General features: G+C 52.3%; 1 protein-coding gene across 7 annotated transcripts in view; it reads left to right on the top strand.

Moving 5' to 3' along the window:
• Positions 1–27,314, top strand: part of PLA2G6 (phospholipase A2 group VI) — a 72,081-nt gene that overhangs the window by 42,251 nt on the left and 2,516 nt on the right. For 6 of the 7 annotated variants that reach the window (XM_006155348.1, XM_006155345.1, XM_006155347.3 and 3 more), the window contains exons 4-14: positions 580–763; positions 3,030–3,217; positions 4,790–4,886; positions 7,079–7,261; positions 11,607–11,715; positions 12,705–12,866; positions 14,525–14,603; positions 16,774–16,937; positions 18,692–18,842; positions 26,261–26,397; positions 26,763–26,917. In XM_006155348.1, coding sequence (XP_006155410.1) covers positions 580–763; positions 3,030–3,217; positions 4,790–4,886; positions 7,079–7,261; positions 11,607–11,715; positions 12,705–12,866; positions 14,525–14,603; positions 16,774–16,937; positions 18,692–18,842; positions 26,261–26,397; positions 26,763–26,917 — 1,609 coding nt within the window. The remainder of the gene's footprint in view (positions 1–579; positions 764–3,029; positions 3,218–4,789; positions 4,887–7,078; positions 7,262–11,606; positions 11,716–12,704; positions 12,867–14,524; positions 14,604–16,773; positions 16,938–18,691; positions 18,843–26,260; positions 26,398–26,762; positions 26,918–27,314) is intronic. The other variant, XM_027774521.1, reaches the window with a different exon arrangement.

Below are 27,314 nucleotides of genomic sequence, written 5' to 3'. Positions count from 1 at the left end.
GAATGCCGACTTTCACGTATCCAGTTAGTCACACATACAGGTGAGTGTCCCTGGTGAGGACGCTGTGCCCACGGGGTGCCGTCTTTCCCAGGGGAAGCCACACCTCCCTGCTTCCCCACACATCATCCAGCTCCCAGGCACAGCAGGAAACACCACCCTGCGCTCTGGGACATCATGGTGTCTGATCTCCCACCAGGCCTGTCCGTTTCCTAGGGCGGGTGCAGCAGGTTTTACAAAGAAGGATAAGAAAGCCCAGAGAGGTTGATCAAATTGCCTGAAGTTAGTAAGGTGTCTGCGCTCTGCTACCCTCTCCTAAGTCCCCCAACTGTCTGCCTTACACGGCTGTGGCCTTGGGGCACACCTCTCACACAGGTGTGCAAACCGAGCTCAGACCAGCTCCAAGTCACATCAGACCCAATAAACTGAATCACCCCAAGTGTGGACCGTCAACTTGGGCACAGCCTGAATGCTCTTGAGCTCAAACAAACCAGAGGTTCCCTGCCCACACCCCTGCTTCTGCGCTTGGGTTTCTCAGTGCCCCACCACCTCGAGCCAGGCTCACCTCCCGTCTCCCTGCAGCTGCGCCAACAGCAGGGAGAATGAGGAGGGCTGCACGCCGCTGCACCTGGCCTGCCGCAGAGGAGACGGGGAGATCGTGGTGGAGCTGGTGCAGCACTGCCACGCCCAGATGGACGTCACTGACAACCAAGGCGAGACCGCCTTCCATTATGCTGTCCAGGGTGACAACTCCCAGGTGCTGCAGGTGAGCAGGGCAGGGAGGCGGGGACTGGGACCGTTGGCAGCTCCCTCTACCCACAGGTCTTGGCTCCCTGGGCTCAGCAGTCACTCGCAGATCTCTCGCTGTCCCCTCCGGCCCTGGTCCTTGGGACCTGAGCTCCTTCACAGAGAGTGACACCCCTCCCCTTCTCGTTCCTCCTAACACATGAGACACGCTGTTGTCCCTGCTGGGACAGCCCCAGGAGTCCTCCAGCCCAGCAGAGTGAATCGAGATCCAGTCCCAGCCAGTCAGCTGAGTTCGTCTTTCCCTGAGCACTGTGAGCTGGGCTGTGAGCTGGGCTGTGAGCTGGGCTGTGGGCTGGGCTGTGGGCTGGGCTGTGGGCTGGTAATTGCACTTCAGGTGAGACCTCCGACAGGAACTGAGCCCACCAAGCCCCTCTCTCTCTGGCTCCTGCAGGCATTTGTGCCAAAAGTGCTCCTATTCATTTTGTTACTACTTTGGCAGAAGATTTTTTTTAAAACTTGAGAATGACCAGATGGATTTCTTTTATTTTTTAGGTTTTTGCCATAGGGCGCATGTGAAAAACAGAAAGAGACAGAGAGAGGGAAAGTGAGAAACCACCCCCCAGGTGGGATGGCCATGCCATAATCACCTCTCCTCCATTTTTCTCTCGGGATTTTGGACACACATGCACACACATGTGCCAGGAGTGCTTTTCAAGCCCCTAGGTCTGGGTCTCGAACTGTGGTTGGCCATGTGGGAATCCAGCACCTTAACCACCATGCCACTTCTAGCCCTTGGCAGAAGATTTTTAAAAAATTGCAAATGAGCAAATGGATTGATTTTATTTAAAAATTATTTCATATACTAGGTTGAAAGAGAAAGACGGTACACCACGTTAGAGTTTATTATCTTGTAATAAACTAGGAACGTGCCCACAGAGAGCCTCAAAGCTTTGAGGGCGGGGCAGTATAGGTACCAGCTCCTGCCCTCCCATTTCTCCCTCGGTCTGTGCACGGGCCCAGCAGGGCTGCAGTGAGGTGGCCCTGGCATCACATGTGTACATGGCAGTCATAATTAACCGTGGGAAACCGTATTTAGCCAAAAATGAGAAAATAAAATCCTCTCAGCTCTCTGCTATAGGGTGTATGTGCTCGCCAGGAAGACAGAGAAATGCAGAAAGCAAGAAATCCCCCCCCGGGGGATGACCATGCTGCAATCCCTTCTCCTCCATTCTTCTCTCGGGATCTTGGGCACGCACGCACATGCGCCCAGCATGAATTTAAGCCACCAGGTCCGGGACTTGAACCGTGGTCGACTACATGGGAGTCCAGCAACATACCCATTACGCCAACTGCTGGTCCCACCCAGCTCTCTTCTTAATACCAGTACTCTTTTGTTGAAAATATAGGCAGGGTAAGTATCACAGGTCTCCAATGCTTAGAACCAGAAGTGTTTAAGATTTTAGATTTTGAGGTCAGCAGATGGTGTAGCAATTGCAGTGTTGGACTCCCACATGGTCAACTGCAGTTCGAGTCCTGGACCTGGAGGCTTGAAACTTGTGCTGGGCACGCGTGTGTGCGTGCCCAACATCCCAGGAGGAGAATGGAGGAGAAGAGATTGTGGCCTGGCCATCCCCCTGGGGGTTGATTTTTCACTTTCCCTTTCACTGTTTCTGTTTCTTTCTCCATGAGCACACATGCCCTAAGACAAAAACTTGAAAAAATTAAAAAGTGATTTTAGATTTCTTTGGGTCTGAGAATATTTGCATATGCATAATGAGCTATCTTGGGGATGGGGCCCCAGTCTGAACATGAAATTTATTTACGTCTCATAAACACAGTATACATATAGCCCGAAGGTAATTTTGCACAGTATTTTCGTATTGCTGTATTTTGACTATGACCCATCATGTGAAGTCTCTGTGAAGTATCCCATCTGTGGCCTCAGTGTTTAGAATTCTGGAGCATTTCAGATTTGGGAATTTTGGATGAGGTTGCTCAGCCTGTACCTGCATTTAGAAAAACATTCAGACAGAAGGATATACGATGAAAAGGCAGAACCGCTGCCACCTAGGCCGCCACTCCTGACCCTGCGTGCGAGCACCTTTCCTTTATTCACCCCAGGGCCGCCTTTCCCCGTCTCTCCTCTGAGTTCTTCCCAGTGCTCTCATGGAAGCAAATGTCACTTCCCCATCTCCAGGAGAGAGGTGGCCATGGGGGTGTAGGGTGGGGAGCATGCAGGGCATCTCCGCGTTGGGCTCCAGCCCACCCTGGCAACATGCTATCAGCTCCTAGGGAAGAGTGCATCGGCCGGCCTGAACCAGGCGAACAACCGAGGGCTGACCCCGCTGCACCTGGCCTGCCAGCTGGGCAGGCAGGAGATGGTCCGTGTGCTGCTGCTCTGCAATGCCCGCTGCAACGTCGTGGGGCCTGCCGGCTACCCCATCCACGTGGCCATGAAGTTCTCCCAGAGGGGGTAAGCCAGTGCTCCCTGCCCGCCCCACATTTCCTGCCCACAACAGGCCTCAGCCCCACAAGCCTCTTTAGATATGTGCCAAGGCTGGCCCTAGACAAGGAGGGTACTGATGATTGGGTAGTGGGTGTGAGTCTCAGAGTACAGACTCAGCTGTGCAAGGAATAGAACTGCAAGAGGTTTTCCCTAATTCATGCCAGTGAACCTGCCTCTACCAAACTGGAGAAAAACAGTCTTAGTCCTTGAGGTCCCTGGTTTCTAGCTGCCTCAGATGGGCCTCCAGTTCTGGAGCCTGATACAACCCAAGGCTTGGAGGGAGCCCTGACCTCTCCTTGCATTCTCTCTCCCCTCAGGCCCATCAGCCCCTGCATGACAGCAGCACTCTGTGGTCTTTCCTCTACCCAGACTGAAGCCTGGGGGTGCTTGGCAAGGGGGCCCACGGCCCTGTCTGCCTCAATGCCTCTTTCCTTCCTGGCTGGTAGACTGCTGGGAGGCAGGGGCCAGGTGCATGTCTTGGGGAGTTCTTGATTACTCTTCTATTTCCTGCCCCCTTCCCAGACCGGGGGAAGTTCTCCGTGGTGTGTGTGCATGTGTTCAAACAGATGACTGTCTCAGAATACATCCAGCAGGAGCTGTATCTAGAATGAGTGAATGAGTGAATGAGTCCGTTGGTCTTCAGTCCTGGGCATTGTGCTAAGTGCTGACCTTACAGAAATGCAGAAAAGAGGGGCCCATATCTAAGCAACCCCAGGACAGAGACACCAAGTCACCTAGTGCCTCAGAGGAGCTTCCCTACTCCAGCTGCCTCGCAGGGTGGAATCACACAGCAGTTGTCCTTTTGAGCTGGCTCGTTTCATGCCGTGTAGTTTCGTCACAGTTCAGGCATGTAGTAAGTGTTGGAATTTCCGTCCAGTTTCAGGCAGACTAACATTCCGTGGTGTGTAGACCATGTTTCTCTTATCCATTCCTGCCTTGGTAGACACTTGGTGGCTCCCCCTCTGGCTGCTGTGAGTAGTGCTGCTGTGAACCAGGGCGGGCAGCATCTGGTCGGTCCTTTGGTTACAGACTGTTCTGAGAGGCACTTCCTGCAGGGCACAGATCACACAGGTCAATCACACAGGTCACACAGGGAGCACCAGTGGTGTGGGGTGGGATGTGGGGAGGCAGAGTGTAGCCCTGTACCAAGACGGAACTAGGCACCAAAGTTTTTGGTCTCTTTGATCCCCAACCTGTTAGGGCTGTCCCCAGGTTACCAACAGGCTCTGCTTCCAGAGGTCACAGTGAGGAAGCCGGGAATTTGAAAGCCAACACCAGGGAGAGTGATCATTGCTGGTTGCAGTCATCAGAAGGGCTTCCTGGAGGAAGGAGTTAGATGTACCTTGAGGGGCTCAGGACACCCTTGACTTAAATACCATGGTACGCCTGCTGGTTGGTTTGTTGCAGCCTGTTTGCAGACGAACCTCTGCCTATGCTGTAGGTGAGGCCCGAGTCATGTGCTCACCTGGTGCCCCCCCATCCTTCACCCTCAACCTGTCCTGGCCTGTCCTTGCTGCCTGAGGGCCCCTCTCCCTCTAGGTGCGCTGAGATGATCATCGGCATGGACAGTAACCAGATCCACAGCAAAGACCCTCGCTACGGAGCCAGCCCCCTCCACTGGGCCAAAAACGCAGAGGTAGGCAGAATCTGAGAGTGGGCGGGGCCGGGTCCTGGCGTTGCATCGCTCAGTGTCTGCAGGCTGGAGTTCTAGGAGGACTCTGGGGATGGTACAGCGGGCAAGCGAGCCCATGGAGAGTCCACACGTTGGCATTGCTCTGCTGCTGGTTGCTGGGGTGACCCTCACGCCTCAGTTTCTTCATCCACGAGTTGGATCCTATGGCCTGCCTGTGGAGGTGGATGAAGCTAGCAAGTTGCTGCATAAGAGAATTCTGCTGAAAAGTGCCTCACAAACGGGTGGTACGATGCCACTTTGGTGATGCCTCCCAGGAGGATGGAGGCCTCTGGGCTCATCACCAGGAGGCACAGCTCAGCCATGCACTGGGTGCCCCAGAGAGCACAGCCTGCTCTTCAACGCCATGGGCTGGAAGGGAGGGACCAGCGGCCTCTGTACCAGGAGCCAGGCACCAGGTCAGGCCCTTTCGTGTGTGCTGGGTCACTCGTCATCACCACTTTGAGAGGCAGGGACTGGCACTCCCATTTTCATACAAGAGAAAACTGAGGCTCAGAGGGCTGCAGTGACAGAGAAGCAGACAGCTGCGACAAGGTGGGCCTGGACTGGGCTCAGGTCTGTCTGGCTCCAGAGCCCAGGCTCTTCTTCACAGTCCCCAGCTCTCTGGGGCTGCTGGGCGAACAGGGATATGGGCAGCCAAGCCCAGTGAGGGTAATATCCTTGCAGGGCCCCAGGGAGGGCCTCAGGGAGTATGGCACTCCTAGGACAGGGCCCACAGGAGCCATTTTTCTCCAAAGAATTATTTTATTTTATTTATTACTATTATTTTTTAATTTGACCTGAGAGAGACAGAGAGAGAGAGAGGAAGGAGAGAAAGCAAGCCACCAGGTCCAGGACTCGAACCATCATAGGCCATGTGGAAGTCCAGTGCCTCAACCACCATGCCACCTGCTGGCTGGCCCACAGGGGCTTTGGCAGGGGTGTGGTACTGTTAGCTCTAGGAAAGAATCAGAAATTTTTTATTTTTTTGCATCCGATGGTGCGTGTGCTCACCAGGGAGAGACAGAAACAGAGAGAGGAAGAGGGAACGAGCACTACCCGTGGGGCGTGGTCATGCCGCAATCCCTTCTCCTTCATTTCTCCATCTTGTCAGGATTTAGGCAGGATTTGAACCATGAAGTCCACTTTGTGGAATCTAGCTTCTTTAAGCAGCAAGGGCCAGCCCAGGATCAGACATTTATTTTCTTTTTTATTCTTTATTTATTTACTTACTTATTAAGATTTATTTTTTAATTTGACCTGAGAGAGACAGAGAGAGAGAGAGGAAGGAGAGAAAGCAAGCCACCAGGTCCAGGACTCGAACCATCATAGGCCATGTGGAAGTCCAGTGCCTCAACCACCATGCCACCTGCTGGCTGGCCCACAGGGGCTTTGGCAGGGGTGTGGTACTGTTAGCTCTAGGAAAGAATCAGAAATTTTTTATTTTTTTGCATCCGATGGTGCGTGTGCTCACCAGGGAGAGACAGAAACAGAGAGAGGAAGAGGGAACGAGCACTACCCGTGGGGCGTGGTCATGCCGCAATCCCTTCTCCTTCATTTCTCCATCTTGTCAGGATTTAGGCAGGATTTGAACCATGAAGTCCACTTTGTGGAATCTAGCTTCTTTAAGCAGCAAGGGCCAGCCCAGGATCAGACATTTATTTTCTTTTTTATTCTTTATTTATTTACTTACTTATTAAGATTTTTGTCATAGGGCAGTTGCACTCACCAGAAAGAGACAGTGAGAAGGAAAGTGAGAAATCACTCCCCAGGAGCAGTGGCCACACCACAGTCCCTTCTCCTCCATTGTCCTCCTGGGATTTGGGGCATGCACGCACATGCACCTGGCATGATTTTCAAGCCACCAGGTCCAGGACTTGAACTGCAGTCAGCCATGTGGGAGCCAGCGACATAACCACTCTGCCATCTGCTGGCCCCAAGGATCAGAAACCTTTTAAAATAGTTGCCGTATGTTCAGCTTTCTGACCTCTAGTTTCTGGGGTGCTGATGGGTGTGGGAGCCAGGGGCTAGGGTCAAACTCAGAACAGGGGCCTACCCCCTGGACTTTTTCTGTTGCTGGAGCTTTCTGGAGGTCCCATGCTGAGGTGCGACAGGCCTCAGTGCCCACGCTGACATGGGCTGGTCCCCGTCCCCTCCAGATGGCCCGCATGCTGTTAAAACGAGGCTGCGACGTGAATGGCACCAGCTCCGCGGGGAACACAGCCCTGCACGTGGCGGTGATGCGCAAGCGCTTTGATGTCGTCATGGTGTTGCTCACCTTCGGGGCCAATGCCGAGGCCCGCGGCGAGCACGGCAACACGCCACTGCACCTGGCCATGTCGGTAAGCCTGCGACCCCGTGCCCTCCCCTGCACCTGCCCACTGGCTGCCCCGTGATGGGGATGCAGGCGGGCCCTTGGGGCTGGAGCAAGCCTCACCATCACTGGCCTCCTTTCCTCAGCTGCTTAGTCTTCCTTCTTTCCAGGATTCAGTTCAGACCTTGCCTCTTCTCAGGAAGCCTTCCGTGTCCCCCTCCCAGCCCCACATAATTTTTTTCCCTCTGCGCTCTGGTACCTTTTCATCCTGTACCCCCGATTTGACACTTGCATGGTGTGAGAGCAAAAAAAGTACAATTCTGGCAAGGTGAGTCAACTCTGTCAGCCTTGATTTCCGCGTTGGACAGTGGCAGTGTGACACCTCCAGGGTGGGGTTGTTAAGATGGTTGAATGCCGGCCCCTTGGTCACTCTGTGGAGTTAAGTGGCTCAGGGGGTACCTGGCATGGAGGGAGAGTCCTACAGACCTGTGGTCCTTCCCTTCTAGCTGGGGAAATGCTCACCGGCATGTCGCTCTCCTCTCCTCCAGGAGCCTGGGAGCTCCTAGACGCAGGGCCTGCTTCCCCAGCTGCGAGGCCCGTGGTCGTGTGGGTCAGGTTTGTTGGTTTACTTGGGAGTAATCAAAAAGTTCATGGAAAATGAATATTATGACCAAACTATGCATGGATTTCAGGTTTTTGTACTAAAGTAAACCTGTACTTTAATTCCATTTTCCCATAAACTTTTGACATCACATTATAGAAATGCGATTCCTACCCTTAAAGCCCTGCAGTCTGTCTTGAGAGCTGCAGTAATGAGCTTGTCACACCTGGGGGACGGGGCTGAGTGTGCAGACAGCACGTGTGTGTGCGTGTTCCATAGGTACATAAATCTGTGCGGTGTGTCTCAGAACGATAGACCCTAAAGGAAGCAGATTCAGGACTAATCCAGAGACACTGGTTTTATACCAGAGGTCATAACTGGGAAGACATGTTTTGCCCGAGAGACTGAGACTGTAAAAAAAACCTGTGGATAGGGAACCAGCAGTTAGCGTAATGGCTATGTCGCTGGACTCCCATGTAGTCGACTGCGGTTTGCGTCCCAGACCCGGTGGCTTAAAATTTACGCCGGGCGCATGTGCGTGCGTGCCCAAGATCCCGAGAGGAGAATGGAGGAGAAGGGATTGCGGCGTGACCATCCCCCCTGGGGGGTGATTTCTGGCTTTCTGTCTCTATGTCTCTTTCTGTCTGGCAAGCGCATGCGCCCTATAGCGAAAGCCTAAAAAAAAAAAAAAACCAAACCCGTGGATATCCTTAGCTCTGAACCGGTCCTTGGGATGATCTAGTTCAGCAGTTCACAAACCTTTTGGTCTCTGTGATCCCTTTATTCTATTAGCAATTATTGAGGACCCCAAAGACTTTTTGTCTGTATGGATTTTACCTGCCTGTATTTACCATGTTAGCATTTTAAGTGAAATTTAAGACTGTTCATTTATTTATAAATAGCAATAGTTAACCCACCACATACTAATAAAACAAATGAAAATAAAGTGACGAGTGAGGAGACTTGGCATCATTTCACATTTTTGTGAATCGTTTTGATCCCTGGCTTCATAGAAAACACACGGATTCTCCTGTCTCTCGCTGCATTAACTCAACTTCGACATGGTTTAGTTGAAGAATACAAAGAAAATCTGGTCTTGCACAGATAGGCACAGGTAGGGAGTTGGAGAAGATCTGCAGTTGTACATTTTCAGGTAATCGATTCGTAGATAGGCTTTACTGAAATTACACCAGAATCCAACAAGTGGTCATTCCTGACAAGCTGATTGCAGCGCACACTCTGACTCCTGGAGAGTCTCTGAGAACTTTTCCTACTTTGTCACGTTATCATTCACCAGCATCTCTTGTACTTTAGGGTTTTTTTGTTTGTTTTGTTTAAAATTTTTGCTATAGGGAGTGTGTGCTCATCAGAGACAGAGAGACAGAGAAAGTGAGAAAGCACCTGCAGGGAAGATGACATACCACAGTCCCTTCTCCTCCGTTCACCTCTTTGGACTTCGGGCATGCATACATACATGCCTGGTGTGTTTCCCAAGCCGCCACGTCTAGGACTTGAACTGCACTATAGGCCATGTGTGATCTACTGCCTTAACCACTACACCACCCCATCTCTTGTGCTTTGCATGTACCTTTTACTATGTATGATTCTGCATTATCCTTTCAGTTTTTTTAGAGAGATTTTTGCTATAGGGTGCATGTGCTCACTGGAGAGACAGAGAGACAGGAAATGAAAAATCAGTCTCCAGGGGCAATGGGGAGGTGGCCATGCCACAGTCCCTTCTCTTCTGTTCTCCTCTTGGGATTTTGGGCACACACACACACGTACCCAGCATGAGTTTTAAGCCACCGGGTCTGGGACTTGAACTGCAGTTGACTACGTGGGAGTTCAGCAATGTAGCCATTATACCATCTGCTGGTCACAGTTCTGTGTCATCCTTTGAAAATATTCTGCTCTCAAGTTTGCACAGCTCTCAAGTCTTGAACCTTTTCTTTTCTTTACTTTTCTTTTTTAAAGCTTTAGCCATAGGGTATGTTCGTTCTCCAAAGAGAGAGAAAAAGTGAGAAATCACCCTGCAGAGGGACAGCCATGCCGCCATCCCTTCTCCTCCATTCTCTTCTTGGGATTTTGGGTATGCATGCACATGAGCCTGGTTTGAATCCAGGAACTGAACCATGGTCAGCCATGTGGGAGTCTGGTGCCTTAACCACCATGCTACCTGCTGGTCCCATCAAGGGTATTTTTGTTTCTTTAAGGCAGGAAGAGGGGGAGAGACAACAACAGGCATTTTCTTCCTTCCTTCTCTCCCTCTCTCCCCCCTTCCCTCCTTCCTTCCTTTCTATTTGACCAAAGGTGGACAGAGCAAGAGAGAGAGAGGGAAAGTGAGAAAGCCAATCACCAGGTCCGGGACTCAAACTGTGGTCAGCCACATGGGAGTCCAGCGTCCTTAACCAGCACGCCACCTGCTGGACCCAAGTCAGTGCACTTTTAAAGTTGATAAATTTATTTGGAAGGAAATGTTTTACCACTACCACAAATGGTAAACCAGGGCTGCATGATGAAAAGTAACCATCCGAGACCAGCAGATGGTGTAATGGTTACATCGCTGGACTCCTACCCACGTAGTCACGGTTTAAATCCTGGACCTGGCAACTTAAAACTCACGCTGGGCACGTGTGTGCGTGCCCAAGATCCCAAGAAGAGAATGGAGGAGAAGGGATTCTGGCATGGCCATCCCCTCTTGGGGGTGATTTCTTGCTTTCTGGCTCTTTCTGGCGAGGGCACATGTCCTATAGCAAAACTCTCTCTCTCAAAAAAAAGAGAAATACCTGACTGCTGATTAAGACACACACACTCCCCTGTGCCCGTGCAAAGCCTAGTGGAACATGAGGAGCCATGTGAAAAACCTCATTCAGAGGAGGTAGTGGAGGGCAGCTGGTTTGTGGAGGGGCGGCGGGGCAAGACTTTTTGACCTCTGTACAGCCAGCAAGCCAGAGGTCCTAGGGCCTGGGGATCCCTGGGTGATGTCCCGCATACCGCTTCATTCTCTGGGCAGGGCAGCCTCTAAGCCCCAAGAGGAGGGAGGTGACAAGACCAGAACTCAGGTCACCGGGCACCCAATCCTCAGACTCTGCATGTGCCCCGTCCCCTGGCCCCACTGCCAGATGTTCAGTGTATCAGGCCCCTGAAGGAAAGCTCTCTGGGAGACCACTGTCAGGGAGGCTGTGTGGTTGGTGGCCCCCCAAAATGGCACCCTGGACTGGATGGGCAAGACAGCCCTTCTGCCCTCACCCAGCCTCTCCCTACTATTCTGGAAGCTGCCAACACCTGACCCTTCAGTGTCCCCATGCTTAGTACCTGATCAGGGTCATAGATGCATTACTCCCTTGGAGGAAGAGTCCAGTTCCTGCCTGCTTGTTGTTGTTGTTGTCGCTTATTTGTTTGTTTTAATTTGACCAGAAAGAGAGAAAAGGAAAGTGAGAAAGCAAGCTACCAGGTCTAAGACTTGAACTGTGGTCAGCCATATGGAAATCTAGTGCCCTTAACCACCACGCTACCTGCTATTTCCTGCCCCCCCCCTTCTTAAACTCTCTTAATCTAAGAGTCCTTATAAGCCCATTTGTCAGGGCAGCACCTTCATCACAGTCCTTGGGATGCCCGTCGCCTGGGCAGGGGATCAGAAGGGTTCCAATGTCTCTCCCCCGACCCTGACAAGAGGCCCATGAAATGAGTTGCGGTGGGGAGGTGACCAGGGCCCCTTTTTCTCTCCATTTCCCTGAGATGTTGCTTATCTTTTCCTCATTGTCACCAACAGAAAGACAACCTGGAGATGATCAAGGCCCTCATTGTGTTTGGGGCAGAAGTGGACACCCCGAATGACTCTGGGGAGACTCCTGCATTCATAGCCTCCAAGATCAGCAAACGTACGTGCCCTGCATTCTGGGACCAGAGTCGATGGGGCATGGGGAATGTGGGGACTGAGCAGGGATGTCCCGGTAGCCATCAGGTGTCACCATCCTGTGCTGACTGCCCCAGTTGCTCTCTGCTCTGAGTGGCCAGGAGCACCTGGGACTCAGGGGAGCCACCTGTCCCCAGAAACAGAGTCCCCAGCATCTGTTCCATGCAGCCCCCCATTCCATCTCAGTGTGGGGAGCTTCCTGAGGGGTGGGGACAGGGAGGAAGCAGCAGTGCCTTCCTGCCCAGCTGCCGAGGAATTCTCCAATGGGACTACTTGCAAGAACAGCCAGGGCTGCGCATGCGTGTACCCCACGAGCACCCCGGCCTGCCCCGAAGCACATGTGCTACACACTCACTCGGTGAGCCTTAGCCTCGGAGCTAGAAATGCAGGGCCCCTCACCAGGAGCCCAGAGCCCCCTCTGGAGGGCTTCTGGGAGCTGTGGGGGTTACTGTGGGCATGTACCTGGTAGTGCATGCATGTGGGTACGTGCATGCATGCATGTGGGTATGTGCATGCGTGCACGTGTGCACGTGTGCTACTGCTTCCCTGCTAGGTAGTTCCTTACAAACCCTGGAAGGAACTTTCCACCCAGCACTTTTGAGAACTGCAGACCTGGATGTGGGAGCCCTGCTTTCATGGCTGGAGTAGAAGGAAAGAAGGGGTTACCCAAAGGTCCAGGCAGGGTGGCTCTGAGCTCCTGCTCCCATGTCCCATGGTTGGCCCCCAGCACCTTGCTGGCCCCAGGAGGCAGCTTTGGAGGTTCCAGACGGAGTCTGCACATCCCCTCAGGGTTACCTGAAGACTCGAGGCCTCCCCAGCTCCAAAGCACACGTGCTACATGCCCAGTGGCTGGTAGATGGGACAGGGACCATGAGTGGGAAGGAGGGCCCTCTTCCTTGCATGTTGACCCCATTTCTGATCCTGCACGATCTTCCCTTACCCAAACCTTGCAAGTTGTCACCAGGAAGGCGCTCTTGACTCTGCTGAGAACCATGGGGGCTGACTGCCGCCTCCCACTCATCCAAGGGGTTCCCTCGGGCCAGGGCTCTGCGACATCACATCATCCCTTCTCCCCGGAAAGAGCTCAGCCCCCGCCGGTCAGCTTAAACAACCTCGGTAGGCCACCCCCACCCCACCCCCGCGTTCCCTCCTGGCCAGCTGGGCCCCTGGCCCTTGAATCTGAGCGGTCCAACTGGAAAGCAGCGGGCCCAGGGAGGAGGTAGTGGAAGGCAGCTGGTGTGTGGGGGTGGAAGGGCAAGATTTGTTGGCCTCTGTACAGCCAGCAAACCAGAGGTCCCGGGGCCTGGGGATCCCTGGGTGGTGTCCTGCAGTCCCTGAGAGGACGACTTGACCTGGGCTTTTCCCAGGGTGCTCACTGGTGGGTACTCTCATTGCCTCTCCTTGCCCCTGGGGGCTCACTGTAGGCCACTAGGAGTGCTGTTTAGGGCCAAGGGCCCTGGCCTCTGGCTTCAGGTCCGTCACCCTGTGTACTTCTCCATCAGGCCTGAGGCCTGCATGCCCTGCTGCTACACCATCAGTGGTCAGCAAGCTTTTGCTCGTGACCAGGTGACCATTCGCCACAGTATGTCCTTGGTGCCCACAGAGATAGCTGTAAAGGAGATAGGGACCCTTCTCTGGGTTTTCTGGGGGCTAGTGGGACCCCCTGAAGAGGACAGTCAGAAAGTGAGTCTTGGCCAGCCAGACCCCAGCACCTGCGGCCAGGGCAGTGTAGCCAGCCTGGAGCTCAGGAGAGGCGGGGTAGCAGCCTCAGTGAATCCTTCCGGCCCCACCTTTGTCTCCCCTGCCCATTCCCTCCGGGAACTGCCCCCTCAACCACCCATCTCTGTCTCTTAGTTTTACAGGCAGACGCCCACCCAAGCCAGGCTGAATGGCAGGCCTGGGGCGTGGCGGCAGATGGTAACGCCCTGCCCTGCGCCTGAGAGGCTGCAGAGCCCATTCAGGCCCGAGTCAGCTATAGATCTTGTCACCTCTCTTCCTTTTTCTCGGCTGCTTACTGGGACACACGCACCCTTCCTTACCACTCTCTCCCTGGCACGCAGTCCATGCCTTTCCTGGTCAGCCTCCTGCTTACACTTGCCTGGTGAGGGGGGATTCTACTTTGCAGCTGGCTGTCCCGCTTTGCTTGCAGACTGCCTGTGTGGTGGGGGGCCCTGCTGGGCAGGCACCTGGGCTGGGGCTGCTCGGGAGGGGCTAATCATTTTGTGTGTGTGTGGTGTGGGGTCTGAGTTGGGCCTTGGGCACAGAAGGCATGGATGGCGTGGACAGGTGGGGCTGATCCCAGACACCAGCCCCTGCAGCAGGAAAGGGCCCTCAGAGGAGCCTCCCTTTCCTCGTTCCCCGAGGAGGAGCATCCTGACTCGGTCCTTTTGCTAAGTGGCCTCGGAGGAGTCCTGGAACCTCTTTGGGCCTGGTCTGCAAACTGGGAATAGTGATTCTTACACCCCAGGGTGGTCGCCCGTAGCTTGGCTCTGAGGTGCAAAGACACACTTGGTGAACTGAAGACCCCAGGACACAGGGTTTCAGATGACGTGGAGGACAACCTGGGAGCTGGCTGGGCAGGGGAGAGAGTCAATGGGCCTGAGGCCTCTGCCTTGGCTTTATCTGGAAACAGAGTCCTTCCTGGGGCAGGAGGCAGATGATAGGGATAGTGGGATGGGTGGGGGCTGAGGGCCCAGTTCCTGATTGACTCTAGAGACCCCGGGGCGGTGGGACACAGGTGCCTGACCTCAGCACGTACCCCCTGTGCCTCGCAGAACTGCAGGACCTCATGCACATCTCGCGGGCCCGGAAGCCAGCCTTTGTCCTGAGCTCCATGAGGGACGAGAAGCGGACGTAAGTGGCATGGGCGGGGCTGTAAGCACGAAGCCTTGCCTGGCAGCCTCCAGGAGGCTCAGCGCTTTTCTCTCATCCCCACTGCAGCCTGTGTGGCAGCTCACTACCTAGGTCTTCCATAGTTCACAGCAGAGCCTGCACTGGCTTGTTACTAATGATGGATGGTGCAGCTCCAGGGGCCTGCGCAGGGTTGCGATGGGGCTGGCGACAGCCCTGCTGCACCGGGGGCCTGCGCAGTTATGCGATGGGGCTGGCGACAGCCCTGCTGCACACCCTCCGAGACCTCATCATGGTTTGGGAGACGGACGGCCCAGATCCGATCCCCTTTGGAGAGAGGTCTCAGTGGCACCTCACCCCTCCTCCCTCCATAGAGTAGTGGAGGCTGCTTTCTCAAGCGCCTGCTCTACACTCAGGCCCATTGCAAAGAGAAGCCCGAGCGCTGCCCTACCCTGAGGCACAGTCCGTGGCCGGGAACCAGTGCCAGCCAGCACAGCGGGTTACTAGGACGCTGCATTTCCAACTAACTCTGCTCCTCCCCACCCTCGCTTGAGTGACAGTTTCCCGTGATGTAACAGCTTTCGGGGGAAAGTAGTAGCCTTGTTTTGCAGATGCAGAACCCCAGTTCCCGAGAGGTGAAGTGACTTGCTCAAGGTCACACAGAATGGGGACTCAAACCCAGCCCTTGCAAAGCCTTGCCCTCTTTGCTACCTACTGCAGGCTCTGGGCCATGCCCCGCTTGTGCCAGCCCCTGCAGGGATTGCTCTCCCGGAGCCAGGCAGCAAATTGAAGGGTGTGGCCCTGAAGGGCCATTGTCCCCTTGGCATGTTCCTTTCGTTCCCGTGGCCACCTGTGATGTGTGCCCAGGACGTACCTGCCCCCTGAGCACCCTGGCCCTTCCCTCCCACTGCATACATGCACGCACACACCTGTGCAGGGCACCTGTGCAGGGGCTGCTCCCGAGTGGGGTCTCCGTGCCCTGGCCGGAGGAGAGGCAGATTCCCCAGCGGGACTAGGGGAGCCTGTGCCAGCCTGAGCGCGGCCTGGGAGGTGGGGCCGAGACAAGAGTCAGGGCCCATGGGACACCACCCTTCGTGGCCATGAGCCCCCAGCTCAGCCCTACGCCCCCTGGCTTGATCTCTTCCGGCCCCATCCTGAGGAGTGTTGCCTTGTTTGCCGCGGCCTCCCCTGCCAGCCCCGGGAGGGGGACCCAGACCTCATTCATTTACCAGCTCTCTACTGGGTGCCCGTGTCTCCTGGACACACGGCGCTCACCAAGCAGAGCCCATCTCTGCCCTTGGGGAGCTCCCTGCAGAGGGGCAGGGAGGGTAGACAAGCAAAGAACCATGGCTGGTAGGGTGGAGGCGACTGCCCCAGGAGGCTGGGGTGTGGAGGAGAGGCCGGCAGGCTGTGCTGGGAGTCCCAGGGCCTCAGGGCAGGCCTCCCTCAGGCAGTGTGGCAGGCTGAGACGGAAAGATGAGGGGATAGAAAAAGGTTTCAGGGCTGGGCACTGTGCGTGTTTTCCCCGAGGGCATGGCCAGGGAGCACAGGCACCCGCTGGCTCTGCCCCGGGCTGGGCTGGAAGGAGATAGGGAGGCTGTCAGGGCATGTTGGAGAGCGTGTGACTCAGGAGTCAGCAAGCCTGGGCCCAGGTCCAGCCACCACCTGTGTCACTTCATGCCCGTCATCTCTGAGCCTGCTTCCTTCCAGAAATGTGCAAGGGATGACAGGGAGTAGTGCCTGCCTCAAGGGAAAGGGGACGGGCAGTGAGCAATGCAGATGCCCCTGGTCCCTGGCATGTTGTCCCTTTCCTGCCCTCCTCCTCCCCGCTCCTCTTCTCCCTGCTTCTTCTGCCCTGGGTGAAAGGCCCTGGCCCTCCCACCCCAGCCATTCCCGGTCCTGCTGTGGGTTCCAGCCCTCCCTCCCCTGGCCGTCCCTGCCCTGCCCCTTGCTGTCCTTCCCCTGAGCCACTGCGCACTCCCAGAATGTTACACACGTTCCTCCACCGCCTCCACCACCTTCACCGCCTCCTTAGGCCCAGCACGTGAGCCCCTGGGCAGGTTCTGCCTGCTGGCGTGCGCTCCACAGCAGAGGCTCTGACAAGCTCAGCTGGTGTGGGATGCCAGGTACAGGCTGTAATGGGACCTTCCGCTCCTTGCTGTCCCCACTGCAGTCACGACCACCTGCTCTGCCTGGACGGCGGGGGCGTGAAAGGCCTTATCATCATCCAGCTCCTCATCGCCATCGAGAAGGCCTCAGGCGTGGCCACCAAGGACCTGTTCGACTGGGTGGCAGGGACCAGCACAGGGGGCATCCTGGCCCTGGCCATTCTGCACAGTGAGGGCACCCCCTGGTGGCGGGGGCAGGGTGCGGGGGGGGAGAAGGGGGCTCGAGACTTTGTTTTCAGAACTTTGCATGAAGGGGGCAGTTAGCAGGGAGCGCAAGCCTTTGTGGGCATGCTGGGGTCCAAGGCTGGAAGAAGCTGCCCCCAGCCCCAGAGGGCAGAACTGGGTTGTTCTGGGTTGTGCAGGATGCAGGTTTATGTGGGCTGCTTCCAGTGCTCCTCCCCACACCCCTAAAAGTCGGCCCTGCAGGGCCTCACCGCCTGCTGCAGATGAGGACAGCTATCCCGATAGAGGGTGGCACGGACAGTCTTGGGATGAGTAACCGCCAAGTGAGGACACCAGGGCCTTTGTCATTTATTCACAGGAAATTCAGGCCCTAGGCAGGGAGGGGTGGCCCACGGTCCCTGGGCTAGAACACCCCTGGACGCCTGGCCCAGCACCGTCTCCTTGCACTGCAGCTTTGCAGAAGTGACAGGGTGCCAGCTCACTGGGCAGGCTGCAGTGGGCAAGTCTGGTGGCCTCTGGGGAACTGTCTAAGCTGCATGAAACTGACTGGGCCAGATGCTCCCAGACCAGGGGCCAGCTCCTGCCCAGGTGGGTGTTGTCCTCGGCCTCAACGTCCCTGACTGGCGCCCCTGCCCTGGTGCTGGTCAGATTCTGTTTTCTCAGTATACTTTCCAAATCTGCATCCTGGTGATCCGGATCTCTGGAGGTGCCGGGGAAGAGCCTGAGATGAGGCCTGTGGCCAGGCCTGTGCTGGGTGCACGCTCTACTCAGGGAGCCCCGTTAGATCTGTCCCTGTGGGGCAGCCATGCTACAGGAACGTGGGCACAGCAAGCCTTGGAGGCTGCTAAGCTAGCGTCCCATAGCCCTGGGAAGAGGGAGGTGTGTCGGTCAGCAGGTTGCAAGGGAATTGGCATCCAGGCAGTCTGTTAACTAGTATTGCATTTCATTTAGATGATTATCAGCATCGATCGCCCTGTGAGGTGAGCACTAGGGAAACTGAGGACCAGAGAGGGCCACCCAGTGGTTCCGGCAGAGTCAGGGCTGGGTCTCCAGCAGTCTCTCCAGCTCTCCCTGGATCAGTGCCAGCATCTTCTCTGGTCTGTCTCATGAGAGGAGACCCAGCTCAGACCCACTCCTGCCTGCCCTCCCCGCAGGCAGAAGGTCTAAGCAGAGCAGGTGGGCAGGGGCCCAAACGTCTCCTTCAAAAACCTTTAGGGGTTGTCTCTGGCCCATCCTGGTCTTCAGACTCCCAGGAACCATGGAAGGGATTTTAGAAGTCTCCTAGTTCAACCTCACATGTGGGCATAGGGCCCTCCTGTCAGCTGTCCCTCTGCTTGCACACCCAGGGCCTGGGGAGCTCACTGCCTCACGAGCAGACGGGGCAGCTTCTTCTGTGCGGTGCCCCTGGAACCTTCAACTCTGCAGGCCCAGGACAGGGTGCTACTTGTTTCCTGTGACAGTTAGGGTGGATCTAGCCTTTAATTATAAACATCCTTTGGGGGTCCTTCTTTAAGGACAGTCATACAAAATGAGGAATCCACAAACAGGCTCAGAGCCTCGAGGCTGCTGAAGGGGTTTCTGCCTCTGTGGAAAGTGGCGAAGAAGGGCCCAGAGCCGAGGCTGCTCAGCCCCTGGGCCGTGCCTCCTCCTCCGGCCCCTGTGCTCAGGCCCTCCATCAGGCATGTGCTGCTCCACTGAATCCTACATGTGGGCTGTCTGCTCTGACCCCCTTTTTCCTAGGTAAGTCCATGGCCTACATGCGAGGGGTATACTTCCGCATGAAGGATGAGGTGTTCCGGGGCTCAAGGCCCTACGAGTCGGGGCCCCTGGAGGAGTTCCTAAAGCGGGAGTTTGGGGAGCACACCAAGATGACGGACGTCAAGAAACCCAAGTAAGCCCCCAGCAGGAGCCCATCGCTGTTCCCTGGGTCAGAGGGCTCCCAGTCCTGCTCTGCTTCTAGCCTTGGGGTGAGGGGAGCATCTCTTCCAACCCCAGTGAGGGGCTTCTGGAGATGAGGTGGCGCACCCTAGAGCCGTAGGGGAGCAGAGGAGGCCCGTTGCCAGCAGGCAGAGGGTGGGGAATAGCTCTCATGGGACACAGGCTGAGGGTGGAGGGCCAAGTGAGCTCACGGACCTGGCTCTGTCCTCTGGCCAGCAGCCTGCGGATGCCCGGCCCACCCTTCTCTGAGGTCAGCTGGCTAGAGGCTTGGTTCTTGCTTTCCAGGCCAAGGAACCCACTGGCCCTCTTTCTTACAGGTAGCCGACCTCTTTCTTACAAGTCCAGCAGCACTAGCTCTCTGTTCAGCCTACCAGGTCATGCCACGTGGCTTCAGTTCTGCCTTGAGTTTAAGTCCTACAGACTTGAACTAACATAAGCCAGGCCAGGGACTGACAGAGAAAGTCTCATATCCAAGAGACATGTGTTTGTGAGGCCCAGAACCCACGTAGAATGTACCCCCCCATAAAGGTTTTCACCTTAGGGTGTATATGCTCACCAGGAGGAGAGACAGGGAGAAGGAAAGTGAGAAATCACCCCCTGGGGGAATGGCCATGCTGGAATCCCTTCTCTTCCATTCTCCTCGTGGGATCTCGGGCACACACACGCGTGTCCATTATGAGTTTCAAGTCGCTGGATCCAGGAAACAAACCACGGTTGGCCATGTGGGAGTCCAGGGACATAACTGCTACATCATCTGCTGGCCCCAAACCATACTTTTTTTTTTTGGAGAGGTTTTCGCTATAGGGCGCGTGTGCTCGCCAGACAGAGAAAGACAGAGAGACAGAAAGGGAGAAATCACCCCCCAGGGGGGATGGCCACACCACAATCCCTTCTCCTCCATTCTCCTCTCGGGATCTTGGGCATGCACGCACACGCGCCTGGCATGCATTTAAGCCACTGGGTCCGGGACTTGAACCGCCGTCGACTACGTGGGAGTCCAGCGACATAGCCATTACACTAACTGCTGGTCCCCTAAATCATACATTTTTAAAAGTATTTAAGCAAGCTAATAAATAATTTTGAAGAAAACATCACACAAATTCTAGCCAAGTCCCAAGCTAGACCCTTAATCCCTATCATCACAGTGCCTTCCCCAACCCAGGGGAGCACAGGTTCTTGTTTCAGGCAAGAAATGGACTCCTCAACTTTTCTGTCTCCTTTCTTACCTAGCAACACATCACTAAATAGCACAGCTGGGTTGCAGGTAGATGTTCCTCTCTGAGCTCAGGTGAATATGCCTTAGAGCCAGGATCCAGCTCCTTTAACCTCTAGGCTACAGAGCCAGCCCAATTAATGGATTTTTTTTCTTTTAATTTTTTTGGTTAGGGAGATTTTTGCTATAGGGCACATGCACTTACCAGAGAGACAGGAAACAGGAAATCAATCCCCAGGGGGGATGGCCATCCCTTCTCCTCCATTCTCCTCTTGGGATTTTGGACATGCATGTACACATGCTCAGTGTAAGTTTTAAGCAACTGAGTCCAGGGCTCAAACCAGGGTCAACTACGTGTAAGGTCAGTGACAATACCATTATGCCATCTGCTGGTCCCAGGGAATGGATATTCTTAATATAGTAGAATTTATAAATATTTCTGCATGAAAAATAAACCTACCCTTTTCTTCCCTTCAGGGGTTGCAAGGAAAGTTCCCTTAGCACTGCCCCAAACAGGGAGGAAAAAAAAAATCACTGAAAATGTGTAACTACAAACTAATCCTCTTGTACATTTTTATTCTAAATTCATATCACCTGGGGGGAAATTCCAAAACTTTCATGTCAATAATTTATTGGGTCATTGAAAAAGTCATAACATATTTTCTCTTTATAGTAGAATTTATAAATACTTCTCTTTTTAAAAAATGTGTTTCTTCTATGAGAGCAGCAATCCCAATATCTACATAGGATTTGTTGGTCGTCTTGAATTTTTGGATTGGTGTCTTTAATTCTAAAAGCTTGGTTTATCTCAGGTCAGCAGATGGCATAGTAGTTAAGGCACTGGGCTCCCACTTGGTCACCACAGTTTGTGTCCTAGACCTGGTAGGTTAAAACTCATGCAGGGCATGTGTGCCCAAAATTTTGAGAAGGGATTGTGGCATGCTGTCTCCCTGGGGGGTGATTTCTTGCTTTCTGTCTCTCTGGTGAGCACACGCACCCTATAGCAAAAATCTCTTTAAAAAATGATCTCCTTAGCTCTTCTCTGCTTAGTTTTCTCTCTCCTTTTCTTTAAATCCAACTAAACATGTTTTAGACTTTCTGTCTTCTGTGTCTTTTAATTTGTCTTGTGATTTCTACCATTTTTCTCTCTGTGTTGCATTCTGAGTAATTTCCTCTTAGCTGTTTTCCAGTTCACTAATTCTCTCTTTCACTTTAACCCACTCATTGAGTTTTTCATTTTATTATTTTTAAATTTCTAGACTTGTACTTCAATTCTTCTTCAGCACTTCTAGGTCATTATTTATAGTTTTGTATTCTGTAAAAATATTATCAAGCTTGTCTTTGATGTCTTTAAATATAACAAGCATAGTTGTTTTATCATCTTTGTTAAATGATTCAAATATCTGCAGTCTTTGTAGGTGTATTTTGCTGTTTATAGTGGTTCAGGTTGGTTCTCATTCATGGTATTTTATTTCATTGTGTGTGCCTACTTCTTTTATTTTTAACTATGTGCTGCTCCTTAGTGTTGAAGATAGTACAGATTCTTCGAAGCCCAGAATGAGAGTGTCTTCTGTTGTCTCTTCCCGTTATCTAGATACATTGCCATGTCAACTATTGGGTTGTTGGAAAAGTCAAAATGTTATGACTTTTTCAATGACCCAATAAATTATTGACATGAGGTTTTGGAATTTCCCCCCCGGGTGATACAAATTTAGATAAAAATGTACAAGAGGATTAGTTTGTAGTAACACATTTTCAGTGATTTTTTTTTTTCCTTCCCTGTTTCGGCCAGTGCTAAGGGAACTTTCCTTGCAACCTCTGGGAGAAAGAAAAGGGCAAGTTTATTTTTTATGCATCTTTGTAGCCCTTGTCCCAACCTAATGTGAGGAGGGTCTCCTACCTAGCAACACATCACTAAATAGCACAGCTGGGTTGCAGGTAGATGTTCCTCTCTGAGCTCAGGTGAATATGCCTTAGAGCCAGGATCCAGCTCCTTTCACCTCTAGGCTACCGACTTTTAATTTTTTTGGTTAGGGAGATTTTTGCTATAGGGCACATGCACTTACCAGAGAGACAGGAAACAGGAAATCAATCCCCAGGGGGGATGGCCATCCCTTCTCCTCCATTCTCCTCTTGGGATTTTGGACATGCATGTACACATGCTCAGTGTAAGTTTTAAGCAACTGAGTCCAGGGCTCAAACCAGGGTCAACTACGTGTAAGGTCAGTGACAATACAATTATGCCATCTGCTGGTCCCAGGGAATGGATATTCTTAATATAGTAGAATTTATAAATATTTCTGCATGAAAAATAAACCTACCCTTTTCTTCCCTTCAGGGGTTGCAAGGAAAGTTCCCTTAGCACTGCCCCAAACAGGGAGGAAAAAAAAAATCACTGAAAATGTGTAACTACAAACTAATCCTCTTGTACATTTTTATTCTAAATTCATATCACCTGGGGGGAAATTCCAAAACTTTCATGTCAATAATTTATTGGGTCATTGAAAAAGTCATAACATATTTTCTCTTTATAGTAGAATTTATAAATACTTCTCTTTTTAAAAAATGTGTTTCTTCTATGAGAGCAGCAATCCCAATATCTACATAGGATTTGTTGGTCGTCTTGAATTTTTGGATTGGTGTCTTTAATTCTAAAAGCTTGGTTTATCTCAGGTCAGCAGATGGCATAGTAGTTAAGGCACTGGGCTCCCACTTGGTCACCACAGTTTGTGTCCTAGACCTGGTAGGTTAAAACTCATGCAGGGCATGTGTGCCCAAAATTTTGAGAAGGGATTGTGGCATGCTGTCTCCCTGGGGGGTGATTTCTTGCTTTCTGTCTCTCTGGTGAGCACACGCACCCTATAGCAAAAATCTCTTTAAAAAATGATCTCCTTAGCTCTTCTCTGCTTAGTTTTCTCTCTCCTTTTCTTTAAATCCAACTAAACATGTTTTAGACTTTCTGTCTTCTGTGTCTTTTAATTTGTCTTGTGATTTCTACCATTTTTCTCTCTGTGTTGCATTCTGAGTAATTTCCTCTTAGCTGTTTTCCAGTTCACTAATTCTCTCTTTCACTTTAACCCACTCATTGAGTTTTTCATTTTATTATTTTTAAATTTCTAGACTTGTACTTCAATTCTTCTTCAGCACTTCTAGGTCATTATTTATAGTTTTGTATTCTGTAAAAATATTATCAAGCTTGTCTTTGATGTCTTTAAATATAACAAGCATAGTTGTTTTATCATCTTTGTTAAATGATTCAAATATCTGCAGTCTTTGTAGGTGTATTTTGCTGTTTATAGTGGTTCAGGTTGGTTCTCATTCATGGTATTTTATTTCATTGTGTGTGCCTACTTCTTTTATTTTTAACTATGTGCTGCTCCTTAGTGTTGAAGATAGTACAGATTCTTCGAAGCCCAGAATGAGAGTGTCTTCTGTTGTCTCTTCCCGTTATCTAGATACATTGCCATGTCAACTATTGGGTTGTTGGAAAAGTCAAAATGTTATGACTTTTTCAATGACCCAATAAATTATTGACATGAGGTTTTGGAATTTCCCCCCCGGGTGATACAAATTTAGATAAAAATGTACAAGAGGATTAGTTTGTAGTAACACATTTTCAGTGATTTTTTTTTTTCCTTCCCTGTTTCGGCCAGTGCTAAGGGAACTTTCCTTGCAACCTCTGGGAGAAAGAAAAGGGCAAGTTTATTTTTTATGCATCTTTGTAGCCCTTGTCCCAACCTAATGTGAGGAGGGTCTCCTTTTAGACCCTTTTCTTTGGTAGGCCCTGGATTTTGATTTCTTCTTTGCCCTGTGAGGCCATCTGCACTGAAGCCCAGGTTTACTGAGTTTGATACCTGCCTTCAGGTTTAAGCTGGGTCTGTGCTCCATTTACCTATGAGTTCCTGCTTGTTCTCAGAGTTACCCTTGGGTTTCTTTTTCTGTCCTGATGTATCTTCTATGTTTGTTTTGTTATGGTGTGTGTGTGTGCGTGCGTATGTGTGTGTGTGTTTATGAGAGAGAGATGAGTATTCTTGACGGGGTCATGCCACATCACAACCCTCTTGCCCCAGCCTCCCAGTTAGCTTGGACCATAGGCCCACAGCACTGCACCCGATCTGTTGGGTTGGTCTGGGAACCAAACCCAGGTCTCCCATTCAGCCTTAGCCTTCACACAGTGGTGCTCTCCCACTTGTATGGCCACAGCAAAGTTTTTTGCTTTGTTTTGCTTTTGCTTTGGGGAGCATGTGCTTATAGGAGAGAGACAAAGAAAGGGAATTTTTTTTTGGAAATGGCCACACTGCAATTTCTTCTCCATTCTCCTCTTGGGACTTTGGGCATATATGCACATGTGCCCAGTGTGTCCTTCAGGCCACCGGGTCTGGGACTTGAACTATGGAATTGGCCATGTGGGATCCAGAGCCCCAAGCACCATGCCATCTGCTGACATTGTCTTTCGTGCTTTTAAGATTTTTTAAAATATATTTTACAGCATTTAAATTTTGTTCCATGGAAGGGTTGTTCAAATGGTTTTCCGATGGTATTTCCAGAAGTGGAAAACTAATCCTTTTTATTTTTTTCAATACGGTTTTTGTTCCCTTTTCTTTGTATTTTTATTTACAATAAAGTACATATTTCTGTGTTGCTCTGAACCCCTTATAAGCATAATTTTGAATGGTTGCAAAACATTTCATTGTTTAATTATCCTCCTATTGTTCCATTTAGGTTTTTCATTATAATAAGTTTTATTACAATGATTAGTCTCAGGGGCTGGCAGGTGGTGTGGTGGTTAAGGGCGCTGAACTCCCACGTGGCCAACCATGTTTTGAGTCCCAGACCTGGTGGCTTACTTTCTCATTCTCCCTCTTTCTCTCACTCTGTCCCTCTCTGGTAAGTAAGTAAGTAAATTAATTAATTAATTAAAATAATTATTTAAAAAAATTATTAGCCTGATATAAGAAGTTTCATCGTAGTTCAGATTTAGGGTAGTTTTCCAAAGTGAAGTTTTCAGGTCAAAGAGCTGGGACAAGGGGCCAGAGAGTGGCACAGCTATAAATGCAGCACTCTGAGGGACTCGCCTACATGGGGAGGTTCCTGGTTTGTGTCTGTGCCCATAGTCCAGGGCCGACTCAGGCCAGGGGTGCATCACAGCATCAAGACCCTGTTGTAGATACTACCTCTGTCTTTCCCTCTCGCTCTCTGACACATGAAAAAAATATATAAACTTTTAAAAAAAAGAGTCAGGACATGTGTGAGTATCTCAGTACATATATATATATATATATTTAAATTGTATTTCACTTTATTTTATTCATTTATTTTAATCTGACCAGAGAAGGACAGAACAAGCGACCAAGAGAAAGAGAGGGAAAGTGAGAAAGCAAGCTGTCAGGTCCAGGACTCGAACCATGGTCAGCCATGTGGGAGTCCAACGTCCTTGACCACCATGCCACCTGCCGGCCCCATCAGTACATATTTTCAAGGGCGCCGTGCAGCAGTGTTTCGTAAGTAGAGGTCTTCTTTAATAGGCTGTAGACTCACACAGTGACACTGAAAAAATACTGAAGGTCGCATAGGGAAGTCACCTCCCACTGCTGTCCTGCAGCTGCAGCCACCGAGCAGTTCCCCTCTGCAGTCAGCTCTGTCACCACGTGTCACTCAGGGCTCCTTCCAGAGTCTCCCTGTGAGCACGCACTGCCGTACATGCCTTTGCCACACAACTGTAAATCTTGGCGTCCCTGCCTGAGCGTGTATAAAGCACTTCCTCAGTCCTTCTGCGGTGACAGACCCCAAGGGGTAGGTGAGTCCTGGTGCATTGAACCATCCAGCGATGGACATTTCGGTTCCTGGTTACTTGCTTTAGCACCCGATGCTGTTCTTGGTGGCCTTGCGCATGCCTGACAGCTTCCCAGAAGTGGACCCCTACATGTCAGGATAAGCCCGCCAGCAGTTCGAGTGAAGATTACCAGACTACCTTCCTGAGGCGGCACCAACCAGACCCCTCCTCCTGCGAGCACTCTAGAGGGAGCCTGTTGGGTGGTCATGGGGGAGCAGCCCACCATCCAGAGCCCAGGGAGTGGGGACTCTTCCACCCAGGGCCTGGGCTCTGCATGCTGGGCAAGAAGAGGAGGGCCAGCTGCTCTCCTTCCTGTCTCTCCCAGGGTGATGCTCACAGGGACCCTGTCTGACCGGCAGCCAGCTGAACTGCATCTCTTCCGGAATTATGAGGCTCCGGAACCTGTCCGGGAGCCTCGTTTCAGCCAGAACGTTAACCTAAAGCCTCTAACTCGTCCCTCAGGTTAAAACTACATCTGATGCACCCATGGGATATGGTGGCCTGAGAAATTGTGGGTGGTGGGTGGGCGTGGCTGGCTTCCCATCGGGTACCTTCTCCCGCCACCAGCTCGCTCATTGCCCTGGTCCTTACTGGTGGAGACAGGCATTGCTGGGAGTGGTCAGGTCTCGGGCAGGCTCCAGAGGCCCCAGAGGTCCTCATCACACGCTGCCTTCCACTGGGATGGTGGGGCAAGACAGCATGGCTGTGTGGGTCCTGCTGCTGGAGAGTTCCCTGCACCCCCACCTGCCCATACCCACCCCAACATGCAGGCCCTAGGTCCAAGCCCACAGGTTTTGCACTGGGCCCTCGTGCCACCTCCCCTGCAGACCAGCTGGTGTGGCGCGCAGCCAGAAGCAGCGGGGCAGCCCCCACCTACTTCCGGCCCAATGGGCGCTTCCTGGATGGCGGGCTGCTGGCCAACAACCCCACGCTGGACGCCATGACTGAGATCCACGAGTACAACCAGGACTTGATCCGCAAGGTGAGCACCGTGTCGGTCGGGAGGCTGGACGTGCCCACTCGCTGCTGCCACCCCTGCTTCAGTGGCCCTTCCTAAGGGTCAGCCCCAGGAGAGCAAGCGGCCTCTATTCCTGAGTTCATTCCTTTGTGCACTTCGTAGCACTTTTTTTTAAGTTTATTTTTTAAATTCTTCCGCAAACAAGAGGGACAAGGAGAGACAGCACCCACCACAGGGTCTTGACCCTGGGATCCACCCCTACCTCCAGCCAGCCCTGGATCGTGGGCACGTGTGTGCCTGATGGGCTCAGGGAGGTCTCCAGAACCTTCCCACGTGGTCAGCCACGCGGAGTGGAGCATTTTGCCGTTGCACCATGTCTGGCCTGCTCAGTACCAATTTCACCCCATACTTGGATCTAGGG

Source organism: Tupaia chinensis, unplaced genomic scaffold (genome assembly GCF_000334495.1).
Source record: "Tupaia chinensis unplaced genomic scaffold, TupChi_1.0 Scaffold000450_1, whole genome shotgun sequence".
Taxonomy (NCBI): Eukaryota; Metazoa; Chordata; class Mammalia; order Scandentia; family Tupaiidae; genus Tupaia; species Tupaia belangeri.
The sequence above is the reverse complement of the archived record's forward strand: the minus strand, read 5'-3'. Positions and strand labels throughout refer to the sequence as shown.